This window comes from Balaenoptera physalus, assembly GCF_965194825.1.
Source record: "Balaenoptera physalus genome assembly, chromosome: 18".
Lineage (NCBI taxonomy): Eukaryota > Metazoa > Chordata > Mammalia > Artiodactyla > Balaenopteridae > Balaenoptera > Balaenoptera physalus.
The window spans coordinates 30,635,744-30,656,469 of NC_138899.1; the positions used below are offsets into that span (position 1 = coordinate 30,635,744).

At 41.7% G+C, this 20,726-nt stretch overlaps 2 protein-coding genes across 7 annotated transcripts in view; one reads left to right on the forward strand and one right to left on the reverse strand.

The window, feature by feature from the left end:
- Positions 1-5,902, reverse strand: part of UCHL3 (ubiquitin C-terminal hydrolase L3) — a 50,647-nt gene extending 44,745 nt beyond the window's left edge. Inside the window, exon 1 of the mRNA XM_082434892.1 lies at positions 5,796-5,902. Coding sequence (XP_082291018.1) covers positions 5,796-5,837 — 42 coding nt within the window. The 5' untranslated portion in view covers positions 5,838-5,902. The remainder of the gene's footprint in view (positions 1-5,795) is intronic.
- Positions 5,903-13,239: 7,337 nt separating this feature from the next.
- Positions 13,240-20,726, forward strand: part of COMMD6 (COMM domain containing 6) — a 131,158-nt gene continuing 123,671 nt past the window's right edge. For 3 of the 6 annotated variants that reach the window (XR_014256063.1, XR_014256064.1, XM_082434902.1), the window contains exons 1-2: positions 13,250-13,363; positions 13,452-13,463. Coding sequence is in view for 1 of the 6 variants with exons in the window: in XM_082434902.1 (XP_082291028.1) it covers positions 13,322-13,363; positions 13,452-13,463 (54 nt within the window). In the remaining 5 variants the exon portion in view is untranslated. The other 3 variants (XM_082434904.1, XM_082434905.1, XM_082434906.1) reach the window with 3 other exon arrangements.

Here is a 20,726-nt window from a genome sequence, read left to right on the forward strand (position 1 = left end):
ATACACACAATAAACAAGTGAACACATAAACAAGGTAATTTCACAAGGTGGTTAAGTATTATGAAGAAGAGAAAACAAGACATGATGTCAGAGTAGATTCAGGGCCGGTGGTGGGAAAAGGAAGGAACATTACCTGCATAATCAGGACAGACTCACTGAGGAGAGGACTTTAAGTTAAGACACAAATGACAAGAACCAGCCATGAAACAACCCAGATCAGAAGGATTCAAGCAAAGGATGAGTCAGTACAAAGACTGAAGCAGGAACAGGACTGGCATTCAAAGACTGCAGCCCAGCAAAAGTGGGAGGCAGGCAGTACCTCCCCATCAGGCCATAGTAAGCAGCCTGAAGTGCATTCTAAGGACAAGCAATGGAAGGCTGTTTTGTGTTTTGAGTGTTTTAAGCAGGGAAACACAAGACGTGCATTTGCATTTTTATAAAATCTCCTTGGGTATATATTGAGAATATATTTTAGGGAGGTAAAGGGAGAAGCAGAAAAACTAGTTAGGAAGCTACTGCAGTTGTCCAAGCTAAGGATGATGGTGGCTTGGGACGTAGCGGTAGAAATGAACAGAATGGCCAGATTTGGGATAGATTCTGAAAGAAGAGTCTACTAGAGTTGCAGATCATTGGATCTGAGACGTTAGGGAAAGAAAAATATTAAAAACAGCTAACTTCATAGAGTGCATGCTTTGTTCTATACATTGTTATACATAATTTACATGTAGCAATTTATTTAATCCTTACAACAATTTTACAGGATTAGGAGGGGTTATGAGAAACTAAGAAACTGAGGTACAAAGAGGCTAGGTAACTGCCTATGGTCTCAGAGCAGAGATTCAAACCCAAGAAATTAAATCAGTACAAGAATGGCCTCTCCAAACTAGCATAGTTGTGAAGAATTAATGACATTGACTTGGGCACTGTATAAATGGTGGTACCCTTAAAAGACTGGGGAAGTGGATTTGCAGGAGAAATGAGAGGATGTAAAGCCAGATTTCTTTTTCAGCCATGTTAAATTTGAGATATCTTTAAGACATCCAAATGGAGATATATTGTAAAAGCGGTAGCTGAATATAGTAGTTTCCAATTCTGTAGAGAAGTCAGGACTTGGAGGAACACAGGATCAAATAGGTGACAACTGACAGTACTAATGCTATACAACAGAAAATATAAAAAGATTAGCAGTGTAGGACAAAGTTCTGAGGAACACCTTAGTAACTGGAAGGGAAATGATGCAGCAAAGGCAAATCTAAGAAGCAGTCAGAGAAACAGGAGGAAAACCAGAATTATCACAGCAGCCAAGAAAAGATAATGTTTCAAGAGGGATGGAGTGGGCTACTCTACCAAACGCTGCTGAGAGATCAAGAAAATGGTGACAGAAAAGTGAACGCTGGATCTGGCAAAGTCGTGATTAGTAAACTTGAGAAAAGTAGTTACTGTGAAATGGTGAGGATAGAAGCAAACTAGATGGGAGTGAATACAGGAAAAAAAAAAAACGCTGATAAGAAAGTAGCAAGAGCATCTATGGACAATTCTCTGTGAAAATTTACAAAGAAGGGAAACAGAGAGGAGGTAGTAGAGGAGGGCAGGGTAACAAGGGTGTTTTTCCCAAGATGGGAAACACTAACGAATGTTTGTAAGTTCATGGCAATAATTTAGCAGATGACTTCTAAATCTTTTTCCAACACTAAGCAACTAAATACAATAATTATGTTAAATTTCTTTTCCTTCAGCCAGAAAATATTTTGCCTGTTCAATAAAATCCACAATTAGGAATATTTCTAGGGAATTTCCACATCAGAAATGGGTGGTTCTAAAACACAATATTTAAAATTATATAATGTGGCTGTGCAATATTCAAATCACAAAACATAATCAAGATGAAAATCTAGTGTGGTCATAAAAAGAAATTCTATGATTGCCCACATCGCAAAATGTTCTTTTAAAAAAAAGTTATAATTCCTGATGCTTAATTACCTGTAACTTTCCATCAGCTACAAGCTGCTATTACCTACCCCCTTAAATGCATATGTAAATAAAACGGAGCTTCAATTTTTGAAATAATTTTTTCTATCATTTAACTGATTTTATTCTAGGTAAGTCCTACCTATAGCAAGACAAAATATCCTGAGAAGGCAGTGACAGCATATGAACCAACAAAAGAAATCACTACTTACCACATCTACTGAGACATATGTATGGTTACTAGTTAGCGTCTAACAGTTACTAACAATCTTCATATAGTAGACGTGTGTTAATCATTCTTATACAAACTAGGCGTTGTTAGAGCATTAAACGGTGTGTGCTCATACTGAGTATAATGACACATGCAACCAACAAATGGTAACAGAGTGAAATCAAGATAAGTAAAAGGCCTATGATTCCATTCAACTGAGGAAAGAAGAGAAGGTGGGGATGGATATTGTTGTTGGGATTAATCTGTGGCTTAATTTATAAATTTTCCAAATTCTGAGTGAGTTAATTAAATTGCCATTTTCAGTTCTCAGTTCTGCCACTAACATAAAGAGAATAAAGAAACAACTACAAAAATTTTGGTAAAAACTGATTACTTCTTAGATACTTGTCCATTCTCCCACTAAATGTACATTACTTCTTTAAAAAATAAATTTAAAGGGGTGGGATAGGGAGGGTGGGAGGGAGGGGGGATGTATGTATATGTATAGCTGACTCACTTTGTTATAAAGCAGAAACTAACACAAAAAAAATTTTTTTAATTAAAAAAAATAAAAAATAAATTTAAAACAAACTTAACCACACCAAAGCATGCCAAAAATAGTGTATAATCATATACTAATAATATCTTTTCTCTGTTTATGTCACCACAGAATGGCCTCCTGTCACCATCCAACCTAGTATGTTTTCCCTGATGGTCTTCATCACTGTACCATTGATTTTCTCCACTGCACTTATAATAATTGCTATTTGTTTGCTTACTTGTTTATTGTCTGTCTTCCCAATGGACTGAAAAGCAGAAAACCATAAATGTTTTCATCACCAAGTATAACCAGCTCCTGCTCAGATACCTGGTATTCCAAAAGGTACCCCCCAAATATTATTTAATTGATGTGAATAAGTGAATGTGTTTTATCATCTACCAAGATTACTTAGGAACAAAGGTTTCCAATGAGAACGTAGGTTTAGAATATAGGTTTCCAATTATATAAGCTTATATCTTATTAAAAATAATGGTATCATCTAAAAATGATTGTGTTTTTTAGTCTGTTGATACAGTTAATTACACTGATTGACTTTAGAATAGTGAACCAGCTTTGCAATAACAGAATAAACGGCTCTTCGTCAGGATACACTATCCTTTTTATATACTGCTGCATTCTCTTTGCAAATATTTTGTAGAGGATTTTTACATCCATGTTCATGAGGGGGAGTCTGCAGTTTTTCTTATCACGGCTTCTCTGGTAATGCCGGCCATAAAATGAGTTGAGAAGTGCCCCCCTCTTCTATGTTTATGTAGGATTGGTATTATTTCTTCCTTAAATGATCATTTCAAGAGATACAGGAAAGTCATTTAAGAAAATTCAATAGTGATCCATGATAAAAACTCTCAGCAAACTCGGAAAAGAAGGGAACTTCCTTAACCTGATATAAAAGCATCTACCAAAACCCTACACCTAACATAGCTAATGATGAAAAATCAAATGTTTTCCCTCTAAGTTCCAGAACAAGACAAAGAGGTCCCCTCTCTCTCCATCCTACTCAATTTTGTATTAAAGGTCCTAACTAGTTAAACAAGAAAAATTAATAAAAAGCATACAGATTGAAAAGGGAAAAATAAAACAGTCTAACCACAGAGAATATGACTGTCTGTATAGAAAATCCCAAAGCATCTACCAAAAAAAGCCACTAGAGTAAGTGAATTTAGCACAGCAGCAGTACAAAGTTAACACGTAAAAATAAATTATACTTCTATACATAGCAATGGACAACTAGAAAATGAAATTTTAAAACACTATCATTTACAATAGCACCAAAAATCATTAAATACTTAGGTATAAACAAACAAAAAAATGTGCAAGATCGACATGCTAAAACAACAGACCACTGTTGAAAGAAATCAAAGACCCAGGTAAATGATGAGAGGTACCATCTTCATGGATTGCAAGACTCAATATTGTTATGATATTAATTTTCCCCAAAATATATCTATAGGCCTAGTCATCAAAATCATACCAAATTTTTTTGTGTAAGTTGACAAGCTGATTCTAAAATTTATATCGAAAGGCAAAGAAACTAAAATAGCCTAAACAATTTTGAAAAGGAATGAAGTTTGAGAATTCATACTATTTAATTTCAAGACCACAGTAATCAAAACAAACACATAGATCAATAGAATAGGACAGAGCCCAGATATATGGTAAATTGATTTTTAACTAAAGTTATAAAAAAATCTGGAATTAGGTCTGAGAGAAATATGCTTCTTTCTTAGGGCACTAAATCAGAAGTTGTAAATACTGACTTCTTCAGAAGGAAAATTTTTTTCTTTACAAAGCCGTCAAAATGTTTTAGGCAAAAAATGAACAACAAATGTCAAAGAGGGTAAAACAAAAGAAAATTAATATGATAGGAAATGCCACCTTAATAATAACATGAAAGATATATGTTGTGTTCCAAGCTTTGCTCATTACTAAATTAGTAGATTACTAAAGAGACAAGAATTGAGGCAGTAATAATCATTTCAAAAGCATGTAATAAACCTGAATAAAAAAATAGTTTGCTGACAACATTAAAATAAAGCACTTCTATCTGCTTTCTTTATATAAGGAATTTTCTACAAGCTTTCAAAACTGAAAACCAATGAAGTACAGGATGAATCATTATTCCTTGGTGATGAGAAGGAAGATTATTGGGGGGCGAGGGGGAAGAAGTATGATAAACTAAGAGGGCAGTAAAAAGTAAACTTGCTGTTGAGAATGAAAAACAGGAGAAGACAAAATACACCTGAGCAAATAAAAAGTTTATACCTGGTAGCACTTATTGTCCTTTTGATCGAGTGGCTGCGAGATGTTCCCTCTTCCTTCCCCATCCCGAACCTCCAACACCCAAACGAACTTAAAGGGTTGTAGCTGGCAAAGGATGACGTGGGAATTGAGCTTTCCTATGGTATAAAAGCAACTAAATTCCACTTTTAAGAAACTGGAAGAGAAAGGGGGCGTGGTGGAGAAGAGAAGTGACTCGATCGGGCGAGAGAAGATGACTGGAAGATGATTTCATGGTGCAAGTGGCGGATGAGATTACAAGGACTGGGTGGGAGACTTTACAAAGCTTGGAGTCAGGTACTGCAGGCAAATTAGTCACCTAGAAGGTATAGGGGTGGGACAATTATGGATTCGGCACTAGCAGGAGGCAAAACGAAGAGAGAAGAGGAACAGGAATACAGGGTGAACGTCCCTCAAAACCTCTGACCCAAAAAACCCAGTTAACGCTGTTGACGGGGAATGGGACCAGAGACAGCTGGGAGCATCTCCAGGACCCAGGTGGAAGGGAAGCGGCCGCAAACAGAGCACGCCCGTCTGAAGCTGAGCAAGAGGGATCCTCACGGAGTTAAATCCCAGACTCCTGGGGAGTGCAGGGGTGTAGGCGGCCAGGGAGGGCTCCCGGGTCCCAAGCGACAAGACACCTCACTCACCTGGTTGGTGACCTGAAAACGAAACAGAGAACACGATTTAGCGACAAACTGTCCGGGACTAGAGGCGGCAGCCCGGTGCCCTCCGCCCCTGCCCGCGGCCTCAGGCCAAGACCCGAGCCACGCTCACCTCGGGATTGGCCTCCAGCGGCAGCCAGCGTTGACTCTCCATGTCCGCTCCGCCCGGCCCCTCTCCAGCTCTGACAGCCGCCGCCGCTTCCGCCCCCTTGCTCCTGACCTGGACCCGTCCAACCCTGCACCCCGAGGGAGGGGTGCCGAGAGACGAAGAAAAGTCTAACAACACCCTAGCTCCTTTATCGCTCCCTACAGAACCACAAGTCAAGGTTTCCCCTTTAAGTTAAGATACAATCGGAAGGAAAAGAATAGGAGCCAGCTTCCTATTGCAGAAGGGAAAAGAATCTCAGCTCTCTCCCCTCGCGCTTGGACTCTTCCGAGCCGATGGGACCGCTCCCGTGCCACGCATGCGCCAAGCGCGGGTCTGGGACCGCGTGCTCTCCGGCGCCCTCCCATTCCTGTAGCGTCAGCCGGAGACGCTAGGGGGCGCGCCGCTGAGTCCTGTCCGTCGAGGGAGGGACCTGGGCGCCGCCAGTCAGGAGGCCCCGCACCCAGAGGACGCCGGAGTCGTGGTCAGAAGCTCCTTTGCCAGGGTACAGAAGTGATATGTTGGCCTTGTCTGCTGTTCCAGAGTGGGGAACATTTCTATATACCTACACAGTTCCATTTGAGAAAAAATGGCAAGTACCTATTATGAATCAGACGCTGTAACTAAGTGTTGGGTACACAAAGCCAAGCTTACAGTAGGGTAGAAGAGGTGGACAAAAGAACGAAGAATCACAATGAAGTGGGATACATGTGTGATAGTGGTAGCATGAGGTTGGTGAAACTACACAAAAGGGCAGCGAACGGGGAAAGGGAGTGTCCAGAAGGCTTCCTGGAGGAGGTGGACAGCTGGAGTTGAGCCCTTAAAAAAGTCGATGGTAGCCAGTCAGAGAGGAGGGTGCTCGGAAGAAGGGAAAGTGTGCACTGTGGCTGCAGAGCCTGCAAGACTGAAGGGCAGTGGTTAGAGACAGTGTTGGAGAGATAGGCAGGGACTGACCGGTCAAGACACCTGGGCTTCATCCTGAAAACAGCGGGGAACCGCTGAAGGATTTTAAGGAGGATTTTCATCTCTCTTTTTCATCAGGCTGTGAATTCCGTAAGGCCTGCGGCAATGTCACTTTTGAATTCCTCACATCGTTTTCCCCAAAGCCTAACCCAGTGCCTGATATATAGTAGATGCTCAATAAATATTTGAGGAGTGAATGGAATAATCAGATATGCATAAACCCCGTTTTCAATAATGTGGAAAATTTGCCAGAGTGAAATGATGAGAGACTTAATTAAGGCAGTAGCGGTGACAGAGCGGCAGGAGGGGCAGGCATAGATTAAAGAGATACTGTTTGAAGGGGGTATCCCACTGCTGAGCCCGCACTGTCAATGATGACTCCAGAGATCTGACCTGGGGTAGAGTGCGTGTTAGTGCTGCACCCAAGAGAGGGAATGCAGGGAGAGGAGCAGTTAGGGAGGGAGGAGAAGATAATTACACTGAGCTTGCCTTTCTTGGGGAACTTCCAACTCTCCCACTCATGTTCTTCTGGCCACTATTCAACTTCCAAGGAATTTCCAAGACTGCCCATTCTCCTTATCTATCTGAGAGATTGTTGCTATACCACCCAACTGTGAGGTGGTAGATCTGAAATGTCCAGCTCATCATGGGCAGCCATAGTTGCATAATCACTTCAGTTGCACAGCCAGGCTGTTAGTCAGGAGAGCTAAGGGGTTGTTAGCCAGGGGTTGCCAGGGGTTGTTTTTCAAATGACTTACTGTCAGAGGAATGGCGTTGGTCCAGAACCTTGAGTTCCTGCACCGTGACTCTCCTGTTAGGGCTTCCCTAGGACTCCACACAGCGTGGACCTCTCTAGCACCATTGGATCAGCTGAGATATAGGGCCAAACAGAAGGCAGCTTGCATTCCAGCATGGACTTGCTGCAGAGGACTCTCTTGCTCAGGGATCTACTCAAACTGGCAGCCATCCATATCACCCAATAAACGTGTGGCACCTGTATTCCCAAATGTGATGTATGCTGCATCCAAAAGCTAGAAACCCACCAAGTGCTCTGCCTCTTCCCTGTTAATAGGAATTGCAGGGTACAATAGCTTATCCTTCACCTTAGAGAGGTTGTCCCATTATGGGCTAGAACTTTGGACCCATAAAAGCCTTATGAGGGGCTTCCCAGGTGGTACAGTGGTTAACAATCTGCCTGCCAACGCAGGGGACACGGGTTCAATCCCTGGTGCAGGAAGATCCCACATGCTGCAGAGCAACTAAGCCCGTGCGCCACAACTACTGAGCCTGCGCTCTAGAGCCCGTGAGCCACAACTACTAAGCCCACGTGCCACAACTACTGAAGCCCACGCGCATAGAGCCCATGCTCCGCAACAAGAGAAGCCACCACAATGAGAAGCCCACTCACCGCAACTAGAGGAAGCGCACGCACAGCAATGAAGACCCAATGCAGCCAAAATAAATAAATAAATACATAAATAAATAAATAAATAAATAAATAAATAAATAACTTAAAGAAAAAAACCCTTATGAATGTAGTAGCCTCTGATGTTTGTAGGGTTTAACTCTCAGCCTCTGGCATGCATATACCCACCATGGTATTGAGTCCAGGACTTCTTAACCTTGAATGTACATACAATTACCTGGGGAATCTGAAATGCAGATTTTGATTCAATAAGTTTAAGATGGGGCCCAAGATTCTGCATTATTGGCCCCCATTTTTTTCATTTTGTTTTGTTTTTTAATTTTTTGATTGAAGTAGAGTTGATTTACAATGTTGTTTCTGGTGTGCAACAAAGTGATTCAGTTATACATATGTATAAGGTCCCTATGTTTTAATTCTTCCTTTATCTATACCCTTTGCCATATAACATTGAAGTTTTTCCACTAGGGGAAAAGTAGTGTCAATCCTCATTATTCATGGGTTCTGTGTTTTGAATTTATCTACTTGCTAACATTTATTTGTAACTCCCAAATCAGTACCCATGTCACTTTCAAGGTCATTCACAGACATGCTCAGAGTGGCAAAAAAAAATTGAGTTCCCAGCTAAGGTCAAGCAAGTCTGTACTCTGCCTTCTTGTTCGAGGTCTTGTATTGGAAATGTGTCCGTTTGCAGTCTATTTAGTGCCACATTTTTTAGGCATTTTTGTGCTTTTTGTTGATGATTTCACTGTATAAGATGGCCCCAAGCATTGTGCTCATGTGCTGTTTTGTGTTCCCACACACAGGAAGACTGTGATGTGCCTTATAGAGAAAATACATGTATTAGATAAGTTCCTTCAGGCATGAGTTACGGTGCTGTTAGTCCTGGGATCAGTGTTAATGAATCAACAATATAGATTAAATGCGGGGACTTTCAACAAAAATACACATAAAAAATGTGTTGTTTTGTTGATTAAAATGTGACCAGAGGCTCACAGGAACCTAACCTGTTTCCACTAGGAGCAATGGTTCAGTATTTACTAACTCAGCATTCGTGGTAGCTTCATAATGAGAATTAACTGTGTATTTACCCAGTCCTTGACATTGAGTTCAGCCACGTGATTTGTTTTGGTCAATGAAATGGGGCAGAAATAATTGTATGCCAGTTCGGAATCCAGGCCTGAATAAGCTTCTGCTTGCTGTTTGTACTTGAGTCATCACCTGGAGAAGAATGAGCTTGGGCCAGCCTGCTGGTTCCAGGAAGAGAATAAGGACACTTGGAGCATAGCAGAAACACCTCAGCTGAGCCCAGCCTCCATTGGCCAACTCACTGCTAACCCCCAAGACATGTAAGCTAAATAAATGTTTGTTTGTAGTATGACATTGGGAATTTGTGGGGGGCAGGGCTTTTTTACACAGCAACGCCTAATTCCTATATCTACCAAAAATTTTCATACTCAAATTCAAAGGAGTAGTCAGATAATTGATACAGCTGCCCCAAATTCTAATAACCAAATAAAAACATGCAGTTGTACCTCCAAAAAATGTTATTTCCTACATGACTAAACTCATAGTTTCATTTTTTTCAGCAACTGTTGCAAATTCAGCAGCTTCTATTCAAACACATTGGGAAGTTTTTGACAAACTGATGTTTGATGTCTTAACGAAAGTATTTGAGACTCAAAAACTGCTCTCTCATTTTTATAAATTTCTTTCTTATATTCTGAGGGATCTGGCAACTTCTCCAACCTTGAACTGAAATAAGCAACACTTTTGTTTTATCTACTCAAGTCTATCCACCTTTTTAGGAATTGTAATTTGGCTGATTTGTAAGAACACGTGGAATTTTGGTCGTTCCTCCAATAACCCATATTTGCCTTACTGATCTAAGTTTACAACCCACTGTTCTCTTTCCATGCCTGGTTCCATTCCTGGTAACTTTTTTTATGTCAAATCACAGCATAATCTTTTTTTTTTTTTAAAGGAACATTTATTTATTTATCTATCTGTTTGTTTATTTATTTATTTATTTATTTATTTATTTATTTATTTATTTTGGCTGCATTGGGTCTTCGTTGTTGTGTGCGGACTTTCTCTAGTTGCGGCGAGCGGGGGCTACTCTTCGTTGCGATGTGCAGGCTTCTCATTGCGGTAGCTTCTCTTGTTGCCGACCACGGGCTCTAGGCACACGGGCTTCAGTAGTTGTGGCACGTGGGCTCAGTAGTTGTGGCTCGCGGGCTCTAGAGCGCAGGCTCAGTAGTTGTGGCGCACGGGCTTAGTTGCTCCTTGACGGCATAATCTTTTTAAAGATATTTCACGTGGCATTTAAACATAGTATGTACACAGCCAGCAATACCCGTGATTCAATAGAAGTGTTGAACAGCTCTAACCAAATTCATGTACACACCTGCAAAAACAACTGAGTCACACCTGCTGCCTGCCTACCTGCCACTGTAAGGAGCCATCTGATGCAATGTGCAGTATGATTTCTGAGGAGTCAAATGCGAAAAAATATGCATCTAACAATTGATGAAATTCTGTATTTGTACAACACCTGACTTAATCGAATAAGGTTGTCATTGCAGTCATAACCAGCTCAGGGAATCTTCTAGGATGAGGCCTCACCTGGCTTTCCTTAGGGCTATGGTGGGCGGGGGGTGGGGGGGGCGAGGGGCGGGTCAATTTCGCTACACACCTGTAACTCATTCATGGCACACCACCATGATTACTCTGTCTTAGATTACTTATCTTAATAGGAATACGCCCAGCTGTCTTCATGCTGTATTTGCCTTTAGCCTTTGTTGCATTGCCAAATAACCATACAGAAACATAGCCTTTTTGCAATACTTAAGAACGTATCGGGACTTCCCTGGTGGCGCAGTGGTTAAGAATCCGCCTGCCAATGCAGGGCACATGGGTTCGATCCCTGGTCGCGGAAGATCCCACATGCCTTGGAGCAACTAAGCCCACGAGCCACAACTACTGAAGCCCGCGAGCCTAGAGCCCGTGCTCTGCAACAAGAGAAGCCACCGCAGTGAGAAGTCCGCGCATCGCAACGAAGAGGAGGCCCCGCTAGCAGCAACTAGAGACAGCCCGCGCGTGGCAACAAAGGCCCAACACAAACAAAAATAAATAAATAAATAAGAAAAAAAAAATTAACTTGAAAAAAAGGACACATCAAAACTTAACATAGGGCTTCCCTGGTGGCGCAGTGGTTGAGAATCTGCCTGCCAATGCAGGCGACACGGGTTCGAGCCCTGGTCTGGGAAGATCCCACATACCGCGGAGCGGCTGGGCCCGTGAGCCACAAACTACTGAGCCTGCGCGTCTGGAGCCTGTGCTCCGCAATAAGAGAGGCCGCGATAGTGAGAGGCCCGTGCATCGCGATGAAGAGTGGCCCCCGCTTGCCGCAACTAGAGAAAGCCCTCGCACAGAAACGAAGAACCAACACAGCCAAAAATAAACTAAAAAAAAAAAAAAAAAAAAGGGTAACATAATTTGGTCTCATCTGTCCGCAGTATGGATGAAAAATTGTCCACACCTGATCAGAAATCACGACTAACATAATATTGTTGTGTTTCTATAAGCCAGGCCCTTAATCTATTTAGGTCTCATTTTTAAAATGAGACTCTATAAGTTCCCCTTAAGCCAGAGGTTAAAAAGTATGTCTTGCAGCTTTCAGGTGAATGTGTGACTTGGCCAGGTGAGCTGAAAGAAGAATGTGGGACAGTGACAATCTGAAACATGTAAAACCTATCTAAACGCATTGCCATCCAGCTTCTGATAGAGTTTGTCTTACTTGCTTTGTTTTGTTTTACATATGTAGGTCCGTCAAATTTGGCCCCAAATCTAACAATCTGTGGTACGTACTCTGCTTTAAGCTCTAAAACCTCTATGATTCTAGCATCAGTGATCATGCTTATTCTCCGTTCTGCATCGTTGCTCAGGCTGCTCGTGGATTTCCACCACTATCCACTTCCCCCAACACCCCTGCAACACACACACACACACACACACACATACACAATCATCCATATTCTTCAGTAGCCTGGAGTATAAATAGAACATTCAATTAGCACAAGGCAGCTGGAAAAGGATTTCAGCAGGTACACTGGGAGCGCTAAAACCCTCTGGAGTTCTCTGAAATTAGATTGCAGACCGTAAATTAAAACCAGAGATTGAAGTTTTATCTATTAGTTAGCTGATATTGCTTAACATTCCTGAATTTCCATTTTCTCAACTTCTAAATGGAGATAATTTGTGATCTAGATAACTTATAGGCTGCTTTTGAGGATTGACTATCATGACGATGATAATAGGAGCTGGTATTTATTGAGTACTCGCCATGTTCAGGAACTTTGCTATGTGCTTTACATATGGGATCTCATTGAACCTTTCATAATGCCTTGTGAGACAAATATCTACAGCCTGATTTTTACAGATTAGAAAGCCGATCTCCAGAAAGTCTACCTTTACTCAAGGCGTACGGCTGAGTGGTAGAGGGTTTTAGATTCAGGCCTATGTGACTATAAAGCTCCCAGCACTTCGTGTTGTCCCCCACGAAGGAGGGTGACAAAAAGCATGCCCAGCCCACCTCCAGCTAGGCCAGTGAAATGAATCCGAGTGACAGAAGTTAATCACAAAACTAAAGGTCCCATTGGCATCTCCCTCGCAGGACAAACATCTGTGGGGAAGAGGGAGCGGCTGTCCCGCAGCTTCAAACTGGGTTAGCATCAATTTCTAACAACTCTGCGCAGCTACAAGTCTGCGCTTGCTCAAAGGGCGCCGTGGGCTGCACCAGGAAGAGTCCACGTCCATGGCATAAGTAGGGGGAGACGGCATCCAAAAGATAATCTATCCTTCCCTTCACAAGGTATCTGCCAAGTTTTCGGACCTTTTTCCCTACAGTATATCCGTTGTTACTGATCAGCTCCATAAAACTAATGTCTAATTGAGATTAAGGAGGAGGTATAGGAAGATGTTTCTGCCCTCCTCCCCCCACGTCCGGTGCGTGCGACGGGCCGCGAGGGGCGGGAAGAGGAAGCGGAAGGGTTGGTGGCCCCGGGAGCTTCCACCTGAGTGGCTGGTGGGATTCCGGGACGCTGCTATGGAGGGGTGTAGCGAGCCACAGCTAGATGCTAAGGCCAAGGTAAGACCTGGCCTGGAAGGAGCCGGGGCAGCGGGCTCCGGAGCAAGAAAGATCGTTCCCTAAATTGTGTTTTCTGCTTCCATTTCAGGTCACCAACCAGGTGAGTGAGTGGCCATCCCTCCGCGGCCTCCGCCGGCCTCGGCTGGACAAGTGGCGGGCGGCTGCACCTGGTCCTCCGCCCGCCCCTGGCAGCCGCGGGGCGATGCCACCGTGAGCCTTCCCCAGCTCAACCCCAAACCAAGGCCCGTGTCCGTGAGCCCGTGCCTTTCCTCCCGGCACCCTGCATTGCTCCTTCCACTGGGCTTCTGAGGTGGTAGCCACTGCCATTGTAATTTAATCTTCCCCACCCACTCCAACCCGAAGAGTACAGACCAAATATTGTTCTTCCTTGATTAAGCGCCGTTATATTCGATACTAGGTACATAGTATTTGGGGATGTAATATATAGAGAGAAGAAATTATCAAAATTTCCAAAGATAGCTGCGCAAACATTTTCTTAAGTCTTTAAAGAGCAGTTTGTGGAAGAGGGAGAGTTTATCTCTTTAACCTTTCAGTGTCTGTATTTTTTATGCTTGGAATAAGAATTTAATTTTTTAAGTGTGTCTTAGGACTGTCTCTTTGTTCTGAGTGTTCCTGTCCTGTTTCAGCTAATAAACTTTTTAGGCAAATAGCTTATAACACTTCCCAGAAGAAGCGTACTAAAACTAGAGTATTTGAAATACACTAGTTACCCAGGACCACAAAGTATAAGAAAGGGCTGAGATAGATAATGAGAACACAGGGGCTGAGAGATGTCCTTTGACTGCTCTCTGACATCTGTCTCCAGCTGATCTTTCTGTTGTTTTTGAGGATTCCTGGGAGATAGGGGGAAACTCAGATAGCAGTCAAACCCCTATCTGGCTTTGCTCTGAGTTATTGCTCAATAACTTTGATTCAATCTCTCAGAAATCATCTTATCCATTTATTATACTTACATTAAGTCATATGTTTATTTGTGTAAGATATCCTGAAACTGAATTATACTAGAGTATAGGGTTTTAAAAGTTGAAACTTTTGGGGGTGTGTGTAGGGGGAGGTGTGTTTAAAACAACACAAATTTATTCTTATAGTGCTGGAGATCAGAAGTCCAAAATTAGTCTTGTGGGACTAAAGCCGAGGTGCCAGCAGGGCTCTGTTCCTTCTGGAGGTTTTAAGGGAGAATCTGCTTCCTTGTCTGTTTCAGCTTCTAGAGGCTGCCTGTGTTCCTTAGCGATGGCCTCTACTTCCATCTTCAAAGCACATCATTCCAGCCTCTGCTTCTGTCATCACTTCTCTTTCTGCCAGCATCATATTGCCTTCTCTGATTCTGACCCTCCTGCCGCCTTCTTATAAAGCCCAACTGGATAATATAGAAAAACCTCCCCACATCAAGATCCTTAATTTAGTCATATCTACAAGGTCTGTTTTGTCATGTTAAAATAACATATTCACTGATTCCTGGGGATTGCAATGTGGACATCTTTGGGGACTGTTATTCAGCCTACTACACATCCCTTCCATGCAATCGTTCACATGTTATATGATTGTTTACATAGAAAAAGCCAAGATAATTTACAAGCAGATTATTAGAAATAATATTAGAGTTTAGGAAGGTGATTCACTGTTTTTTCGTAGTTCAGAGTTGAAAAACATTTTTTTAAGGATGTCATTTACAACATTAGTAGACTGTAAAGTGCATTGCAATAAATCTAATAAAAGATGTTTAAACTTTTATGAAGAAGATTATAAACAGTGATTGACTTCCAGTTTCTGGTCCAGTGTGTAAGGAGTTTGGAAGTCATTGCTCTGCCTTAAAATAACTGAAAAGCTGAATAGACTGAAAAATTAACAGTTCTTCTTGGATAAGTCAGAAAAGTGAGGTCACAGGGCAAACTCCTGTCTCCCAAATTGGAGAGACAGGTGAATACAGAGAAGCACAACTTAACCAGAACAGAAACCTCCGTGAAAATCAGTGCTAGGGGTAGGAAAACCTAAACCACAATTGATGAATTACCTGAGGCTCAGCGTGGACAAGTCTGAGTTAAAATCTCAGGCACCCACCTACACCCCAGTCATTAGGGGGACCTCACACTTCTGTGAGTTTTACCTCCAGGAACTCTTAAATTGAACCTTTTTATTCATAGTTCATGATGTGTTTTTTAAATATTATATTGCTAGACAAAATGATTATGTGTATTCAGCAGTCTCGTAAGGGGGGAAAAGCCTTGACCTAGCAGTAAGTCATTTCTGTTTGTAGTATATGCTTTTTAAATGTACCAGATATAGCTAATTTTTAGGGCTAATACTAGTTTAAATTCCTTGAGCTATAATACCTTCTCTCTTTCTTTAAATATTTCTCACCAGTATAAGAATCAGCAAGGTTAACTGGGACCACACCTCCCGTGAGAGCCCAGACCCCGCCTACAATCCATCAGAATACTGTTTTCTCTGCCTTTAAAAATATTCTCTAAATTTCCCTCCCCTTGCTGCCACCTGAGCCCCAAGCACCACCCTCTTGTGTAGATACTGTAATGGTCTCCCAATTGAGTCTTTTTGTTTTCCTTCTTAAACTTAATGCCCTGTTCATCAATCTGGAGGAGACTTTTGCGGTCTAAGTTAGACCAGGTCTTTTCCCTGCCCGAAGCCATTTAAGAGAGTACTGTCTCACTAGAAAAATGTCTTAAATATTTTCCTTGACCTAAAAGCCCTTCAAAACGTGATTCTTCGTCTCCTACCTCTCTTCCTAGCTCACGCCACTCCAGACATGCCGGCCTCATTGTTGTTCCCTGCACAGGCCAGGCAGGCTTCTCCCTCTGTCCAGAATGCTCGTTTCTCCAGTTATTCATGTGGCTTTTTCCTTCACTTGACTCAGGTGTCTTTCTATTCAAAAAACCACCTCTTCACAGAGGTCTTCCCCAGGCTCTATCTAAATAGCCTTCCTGGTCACTCTGTCCCCTTACCTGCATTTAAAAAAATTCTTTTTATAACACTTAGTACAACCACATTGTATATGTATTTGCTTATTGTCTGTCTTCCCTACTAGAATGTAAGTTCCTGAGGTCAGGAGCCCTTTGTTTTATTTTTTATAGTCCCAGTGCCTAGAACATAGTATTAGTTCGTAAATATTTAACTGAATATTGGGGCATAGAGACATAGTAACTTGCCCAAAGCCACATGGGTAGAAGGTAGCAGAGCTGAGATTCAAACTCAGGTCTGTCTAACTTCAGAGTCTGAACTTGTTAAATTTAACAAACCATCGTGCTACCTTGTCCAGCCCCAGAAGGTCTAAGGTTATTCATTACTTCACATTCTGATGCTGATAATCACTGTTTTGAAGTAATTCACGGTTTTTTTTTGTTTGTTTTTTTTTTTTGGTTCTTTTTTATAGATGTCTAATTAGAACTCCTTATCACAGATGAATGATTGTTTCTATTGTTGCCACATTTTATTGTTTTCCTGCTTGCCAGTTTTATGGTATAAATCAACAGAAATATGTATATTGATGCACAATATCTAGTGCCATTTTCCCTCTTCCATATATGAGACGGTGACTTAAGTTTTTGTACAGTTTGTGTCATAGTTCGTACGCGTATGGCTGTTTTTTTTCTTCTTTGTGTCCTGTTGGGTGCTACAGGTCATGTAAGGATGTATGAACTACCCTCAGGGAGTTTACAGCCTAGTAGATGGTGGGGGAGGGAGACAGATCCACAGATGACTACTATTCAAGTCAGAATGTTCTAAGTGCTGGGGTGTAAGAAGTGACGTGACCATTCATAGAAAAGTTGAGTAAACCAGGAAAGACTTTACAGAGCAGGCAGAATTTGAGAGGAGTTTTGAATTTTAAATAGATGTTTGAGAGTTGTATTCTAAGAGGAATGAGCTGCATGAGCAAAGGTTTGAAGACTGAAAGAGAGGATGCGGTCCAGCTTGAGCACGGGTGGGAAGGCTGTTTGGGACTGTGCTGTGAGATGACTTAAGCGCTAGGGGAAGGGTTAACTAGTTCCTGAGGCAGTAGACATGACAGGTTTTTGACCTGTGATATTAGATTTGGTAAATTTATAAGTAGTGGTGAGAGTCCATCCTGTGGATTGGAACTGAGGAAGACTCTAGGCAAGAAACTGATTAGGAGGCTGCAGTAAAATTGAAGGCAAGCTTTTTTTTTTTTTTTTTTTTAAATTTAATTAATTAATTTATTTTTGGCTGTGTTGGGTCTTTGTTTCTATGCGAGGGCTTTTCTCTAGTTGTGGCAAGCGGGGGCCACTCTTCATCGCGGCGCGCGGTCCTCTCACCACCGCGGCCTCACTTGTTGCGGAGCACAGGCTCCAGACGCACAGGCTCAGTAACTGTGGCTCACGGGCCCAGCTGCTCCGCGGCATGTGGGATCTTCCCAGACCAGGGCTCGAACCCGTGTCCCCTGCATTGGCAGGCAGACTCTCAACCACTGCGCCACCAGGGAAGCCCAAAGGCAAGCTTTTTAAAAGGCTTTGTAACAGTGAGATTGGGAAGAAGGGAATAAATGTCCGTGGCCTTGGCCGAAATAAAATCTTGAGTACCTAGCGATTCATAAGTGTTTTGTGTAAGGGAGAGAGTAAAATCAAAGTTGACTGAAGTTTCAAACCTGAGTCACTTAGAAAATGGGGGTCATCAGAAAAGAAATGAGGATTAAAAACCATTTTGAGGAAAGCTGATACTTGTTTTGTGTTGCAGGACAGTAGTACTGTGAACTTAGTAGTAGTGATTGTGTTTAATGGGAAACGCTTTCTTTTTCTGTATTATTTTTACTGGTGGTATTAACACTAACCAAATAGGAAACATTGTTTTGATTATTTGTATTTGCTACAATTTCTGTAAACCAATATAGTTCAGATTGTATAGTTTTGAGAATTCATTTTTGATAAATCGTGTATCGTAGTAAGTTTATTAACGAAGCTATTTTCAGCTAGTTGTGTTTGCTCTGTTTTAGTTATCTGTCACCGCATAACAAACCACCCTAAACTTAGTGACTTAAAACAGTTGTTTAATTGTCTCTCATGAGTCTTTGGGTTTACTGGGCTTAGCTGGGTGGTGGTTTCTACTCCTCATCACGTCAGCTGGGACTTCAGTCGTCTAGGAGCCTTCAGTCATCTAGGAGCCTTAGCTGGGTGGAAGTGAAGAGGGCTCACTCACATGCTAGTCATGACTTGGGCCGTGAGCTGAGCTAGAGCTGATCATTGGCATGACTTGGTTCTCCTTCATGTGGGTACTCACATCATGGTGGCTGGGTTCCAAGAAGGAGAGTCCCAAGAGCCAGCATTCCATGAAGAAGGAAGGACACACTTCCAGTTCTCCTAAGGTCTAGGCTCAAAGATTCCAGAACACCTCTTCTGCCATATTCTACTTGTCAAAACAATCACAGGGACAGCTCAGATTTGTGCAGAGAGAAAATAAGCTCCACTTCTTGATGTGAGGAGTGACGTATACTTACAGAGTGGGGTGGAATTAATTGCTGGAGGCTATCTTTGGAGACCCAGTTACGACATACCCCAGAACTTCTAAACAGTTCAACAGATACTTATTTGAATATTCACTTTCTATCAGATAACGTTCTAATAGATTGAGTAGTAACTAGATTCATAATGCCATTTCCTTGGGGACACGGGATGAATAAGTTAACATAATTTTAGAAACCGTTAAGTGCTGTGAAGAAAATCAAAGCGTGGATGAAGGTGCCATTAAGCAAGATGAGAAAGGCTAATGACTTAGCAAAAGTTGTCCACTTAGGCTAGAGCTAATATGAATTTTCAAGTAGAAGTTTGCTAATAACTCATGCCATAATCAATATCTGCAGATACAAAGTACTAAGCACAGAGTTTAGCACAGCACTGTCCGATAGAACTGTCTACGATGATGGAAATGTTCTCTGTTGGCACTATCCAGTATGGTAGCACTAGCCACACATGGCTCTTGAGCACTTTGTACGTGGCTAGTCCAACTGAGGAACTGAGTCTTTTATTCATTTTAAATTAATTTAAATAGTCACAGTTGGCTAGTGGCTACTATACTGGACAGTTCAGGCCTAGCATTTAGAAGATGCTAAACACTCTTGCCCTGTCCCAGACCTGTCTACTTTCTTGACCTATTAGGACTTGGTTTAATTCTTAATGGTAGTCATGTTGCAGCTAGGTATAATGAAAAAGGCATGGAATATGGAATCAGACAAATTTGGGTTGAATACCAGCTCTATTAGTGTTGTATCCTTGGATGAGTTTAATCAGTCTTTTCCTCGTAGTACTTTGGGAGAGATTAATGTGTGCAGAATGGTTAACATTTTTTCCATTAGAAAACTTTCATTTAGAAAAGGAGAGAACATAAAAGTGTGTATTTTGTGACTCTAGCTATAAAAGTTGCATACAAAGACTAGAAACAGGGACACAGGAATACGAACATAGTTTTTAAGATGATGGAGGTTTGCACGATTATTTTTTAAATTTTCTCCTATGTTTTGAAAAATAAAATTTAAACTGAAATGGTCTGAAAATTTTTTTTCTTTGTAGACAGTTTTTTTAAAAAAATTATTTATTTATTTATTTATTTATGGCTGTGTTGGGTCTTCGTTTCTGTGCCAGGGCTTTCTCTAGTTGCGGCAAGTGGGGGCCACTCTTCATCGTGGTGCGCAGGCCTCTCACTATCGCGGCCTCTCTTGTTGCGGGGCACAGGCTCCAGACGCGCAGGCTCAGTAATTGTGGCTCACGGGCCCAGCTGCTCCACGGCATGTGGGATCTTCCCAGACCAGGGCTCGAACCCGTGTGCCCTGCATTGGCAGGCAGATTCACAACCACTGTGCCACCAGGGAAGCCCTGTAGACAGTTTTTATAGTGATGTTTTTATGTTACCAGTAACTTCAGCCACCATATCAACTATTTTTAGTGTGACAGACTACAGCTGATTTCTTTGTTTACCTCTTAATCTATATTTCCTTTCTGATTATTTTTCTTCTTTGTATTCATTTTACTTCTGGTTATTCCTATTTTTTTACTACTTGCTGTTTTTCCTCTGTACATTTTTCTTTTTAAATCATTTTCTTAATTCTACAAGAATCTTGAGGCTGTTACTTCATTCTTAATATTCTCCATAGCGATGTTCGCCCTGTTCTGATTTTTTTGTTTTTTCTTTTTTTATTCTTTTTAAAATCTCCTCTGTAGTTAATTCCTATTTAAGGCTCAGCCACACTTATTAGAAGGTTTGCTTTTATTGATAATTTGCATTTAAATGTTCAGTTCAGAATTTGGGAAATTCTCATCCCATAAACCTAATCCCAGCTCTTGTACTCATGAATACCAACTTTGCACAGTAAATGGCAGCTCTC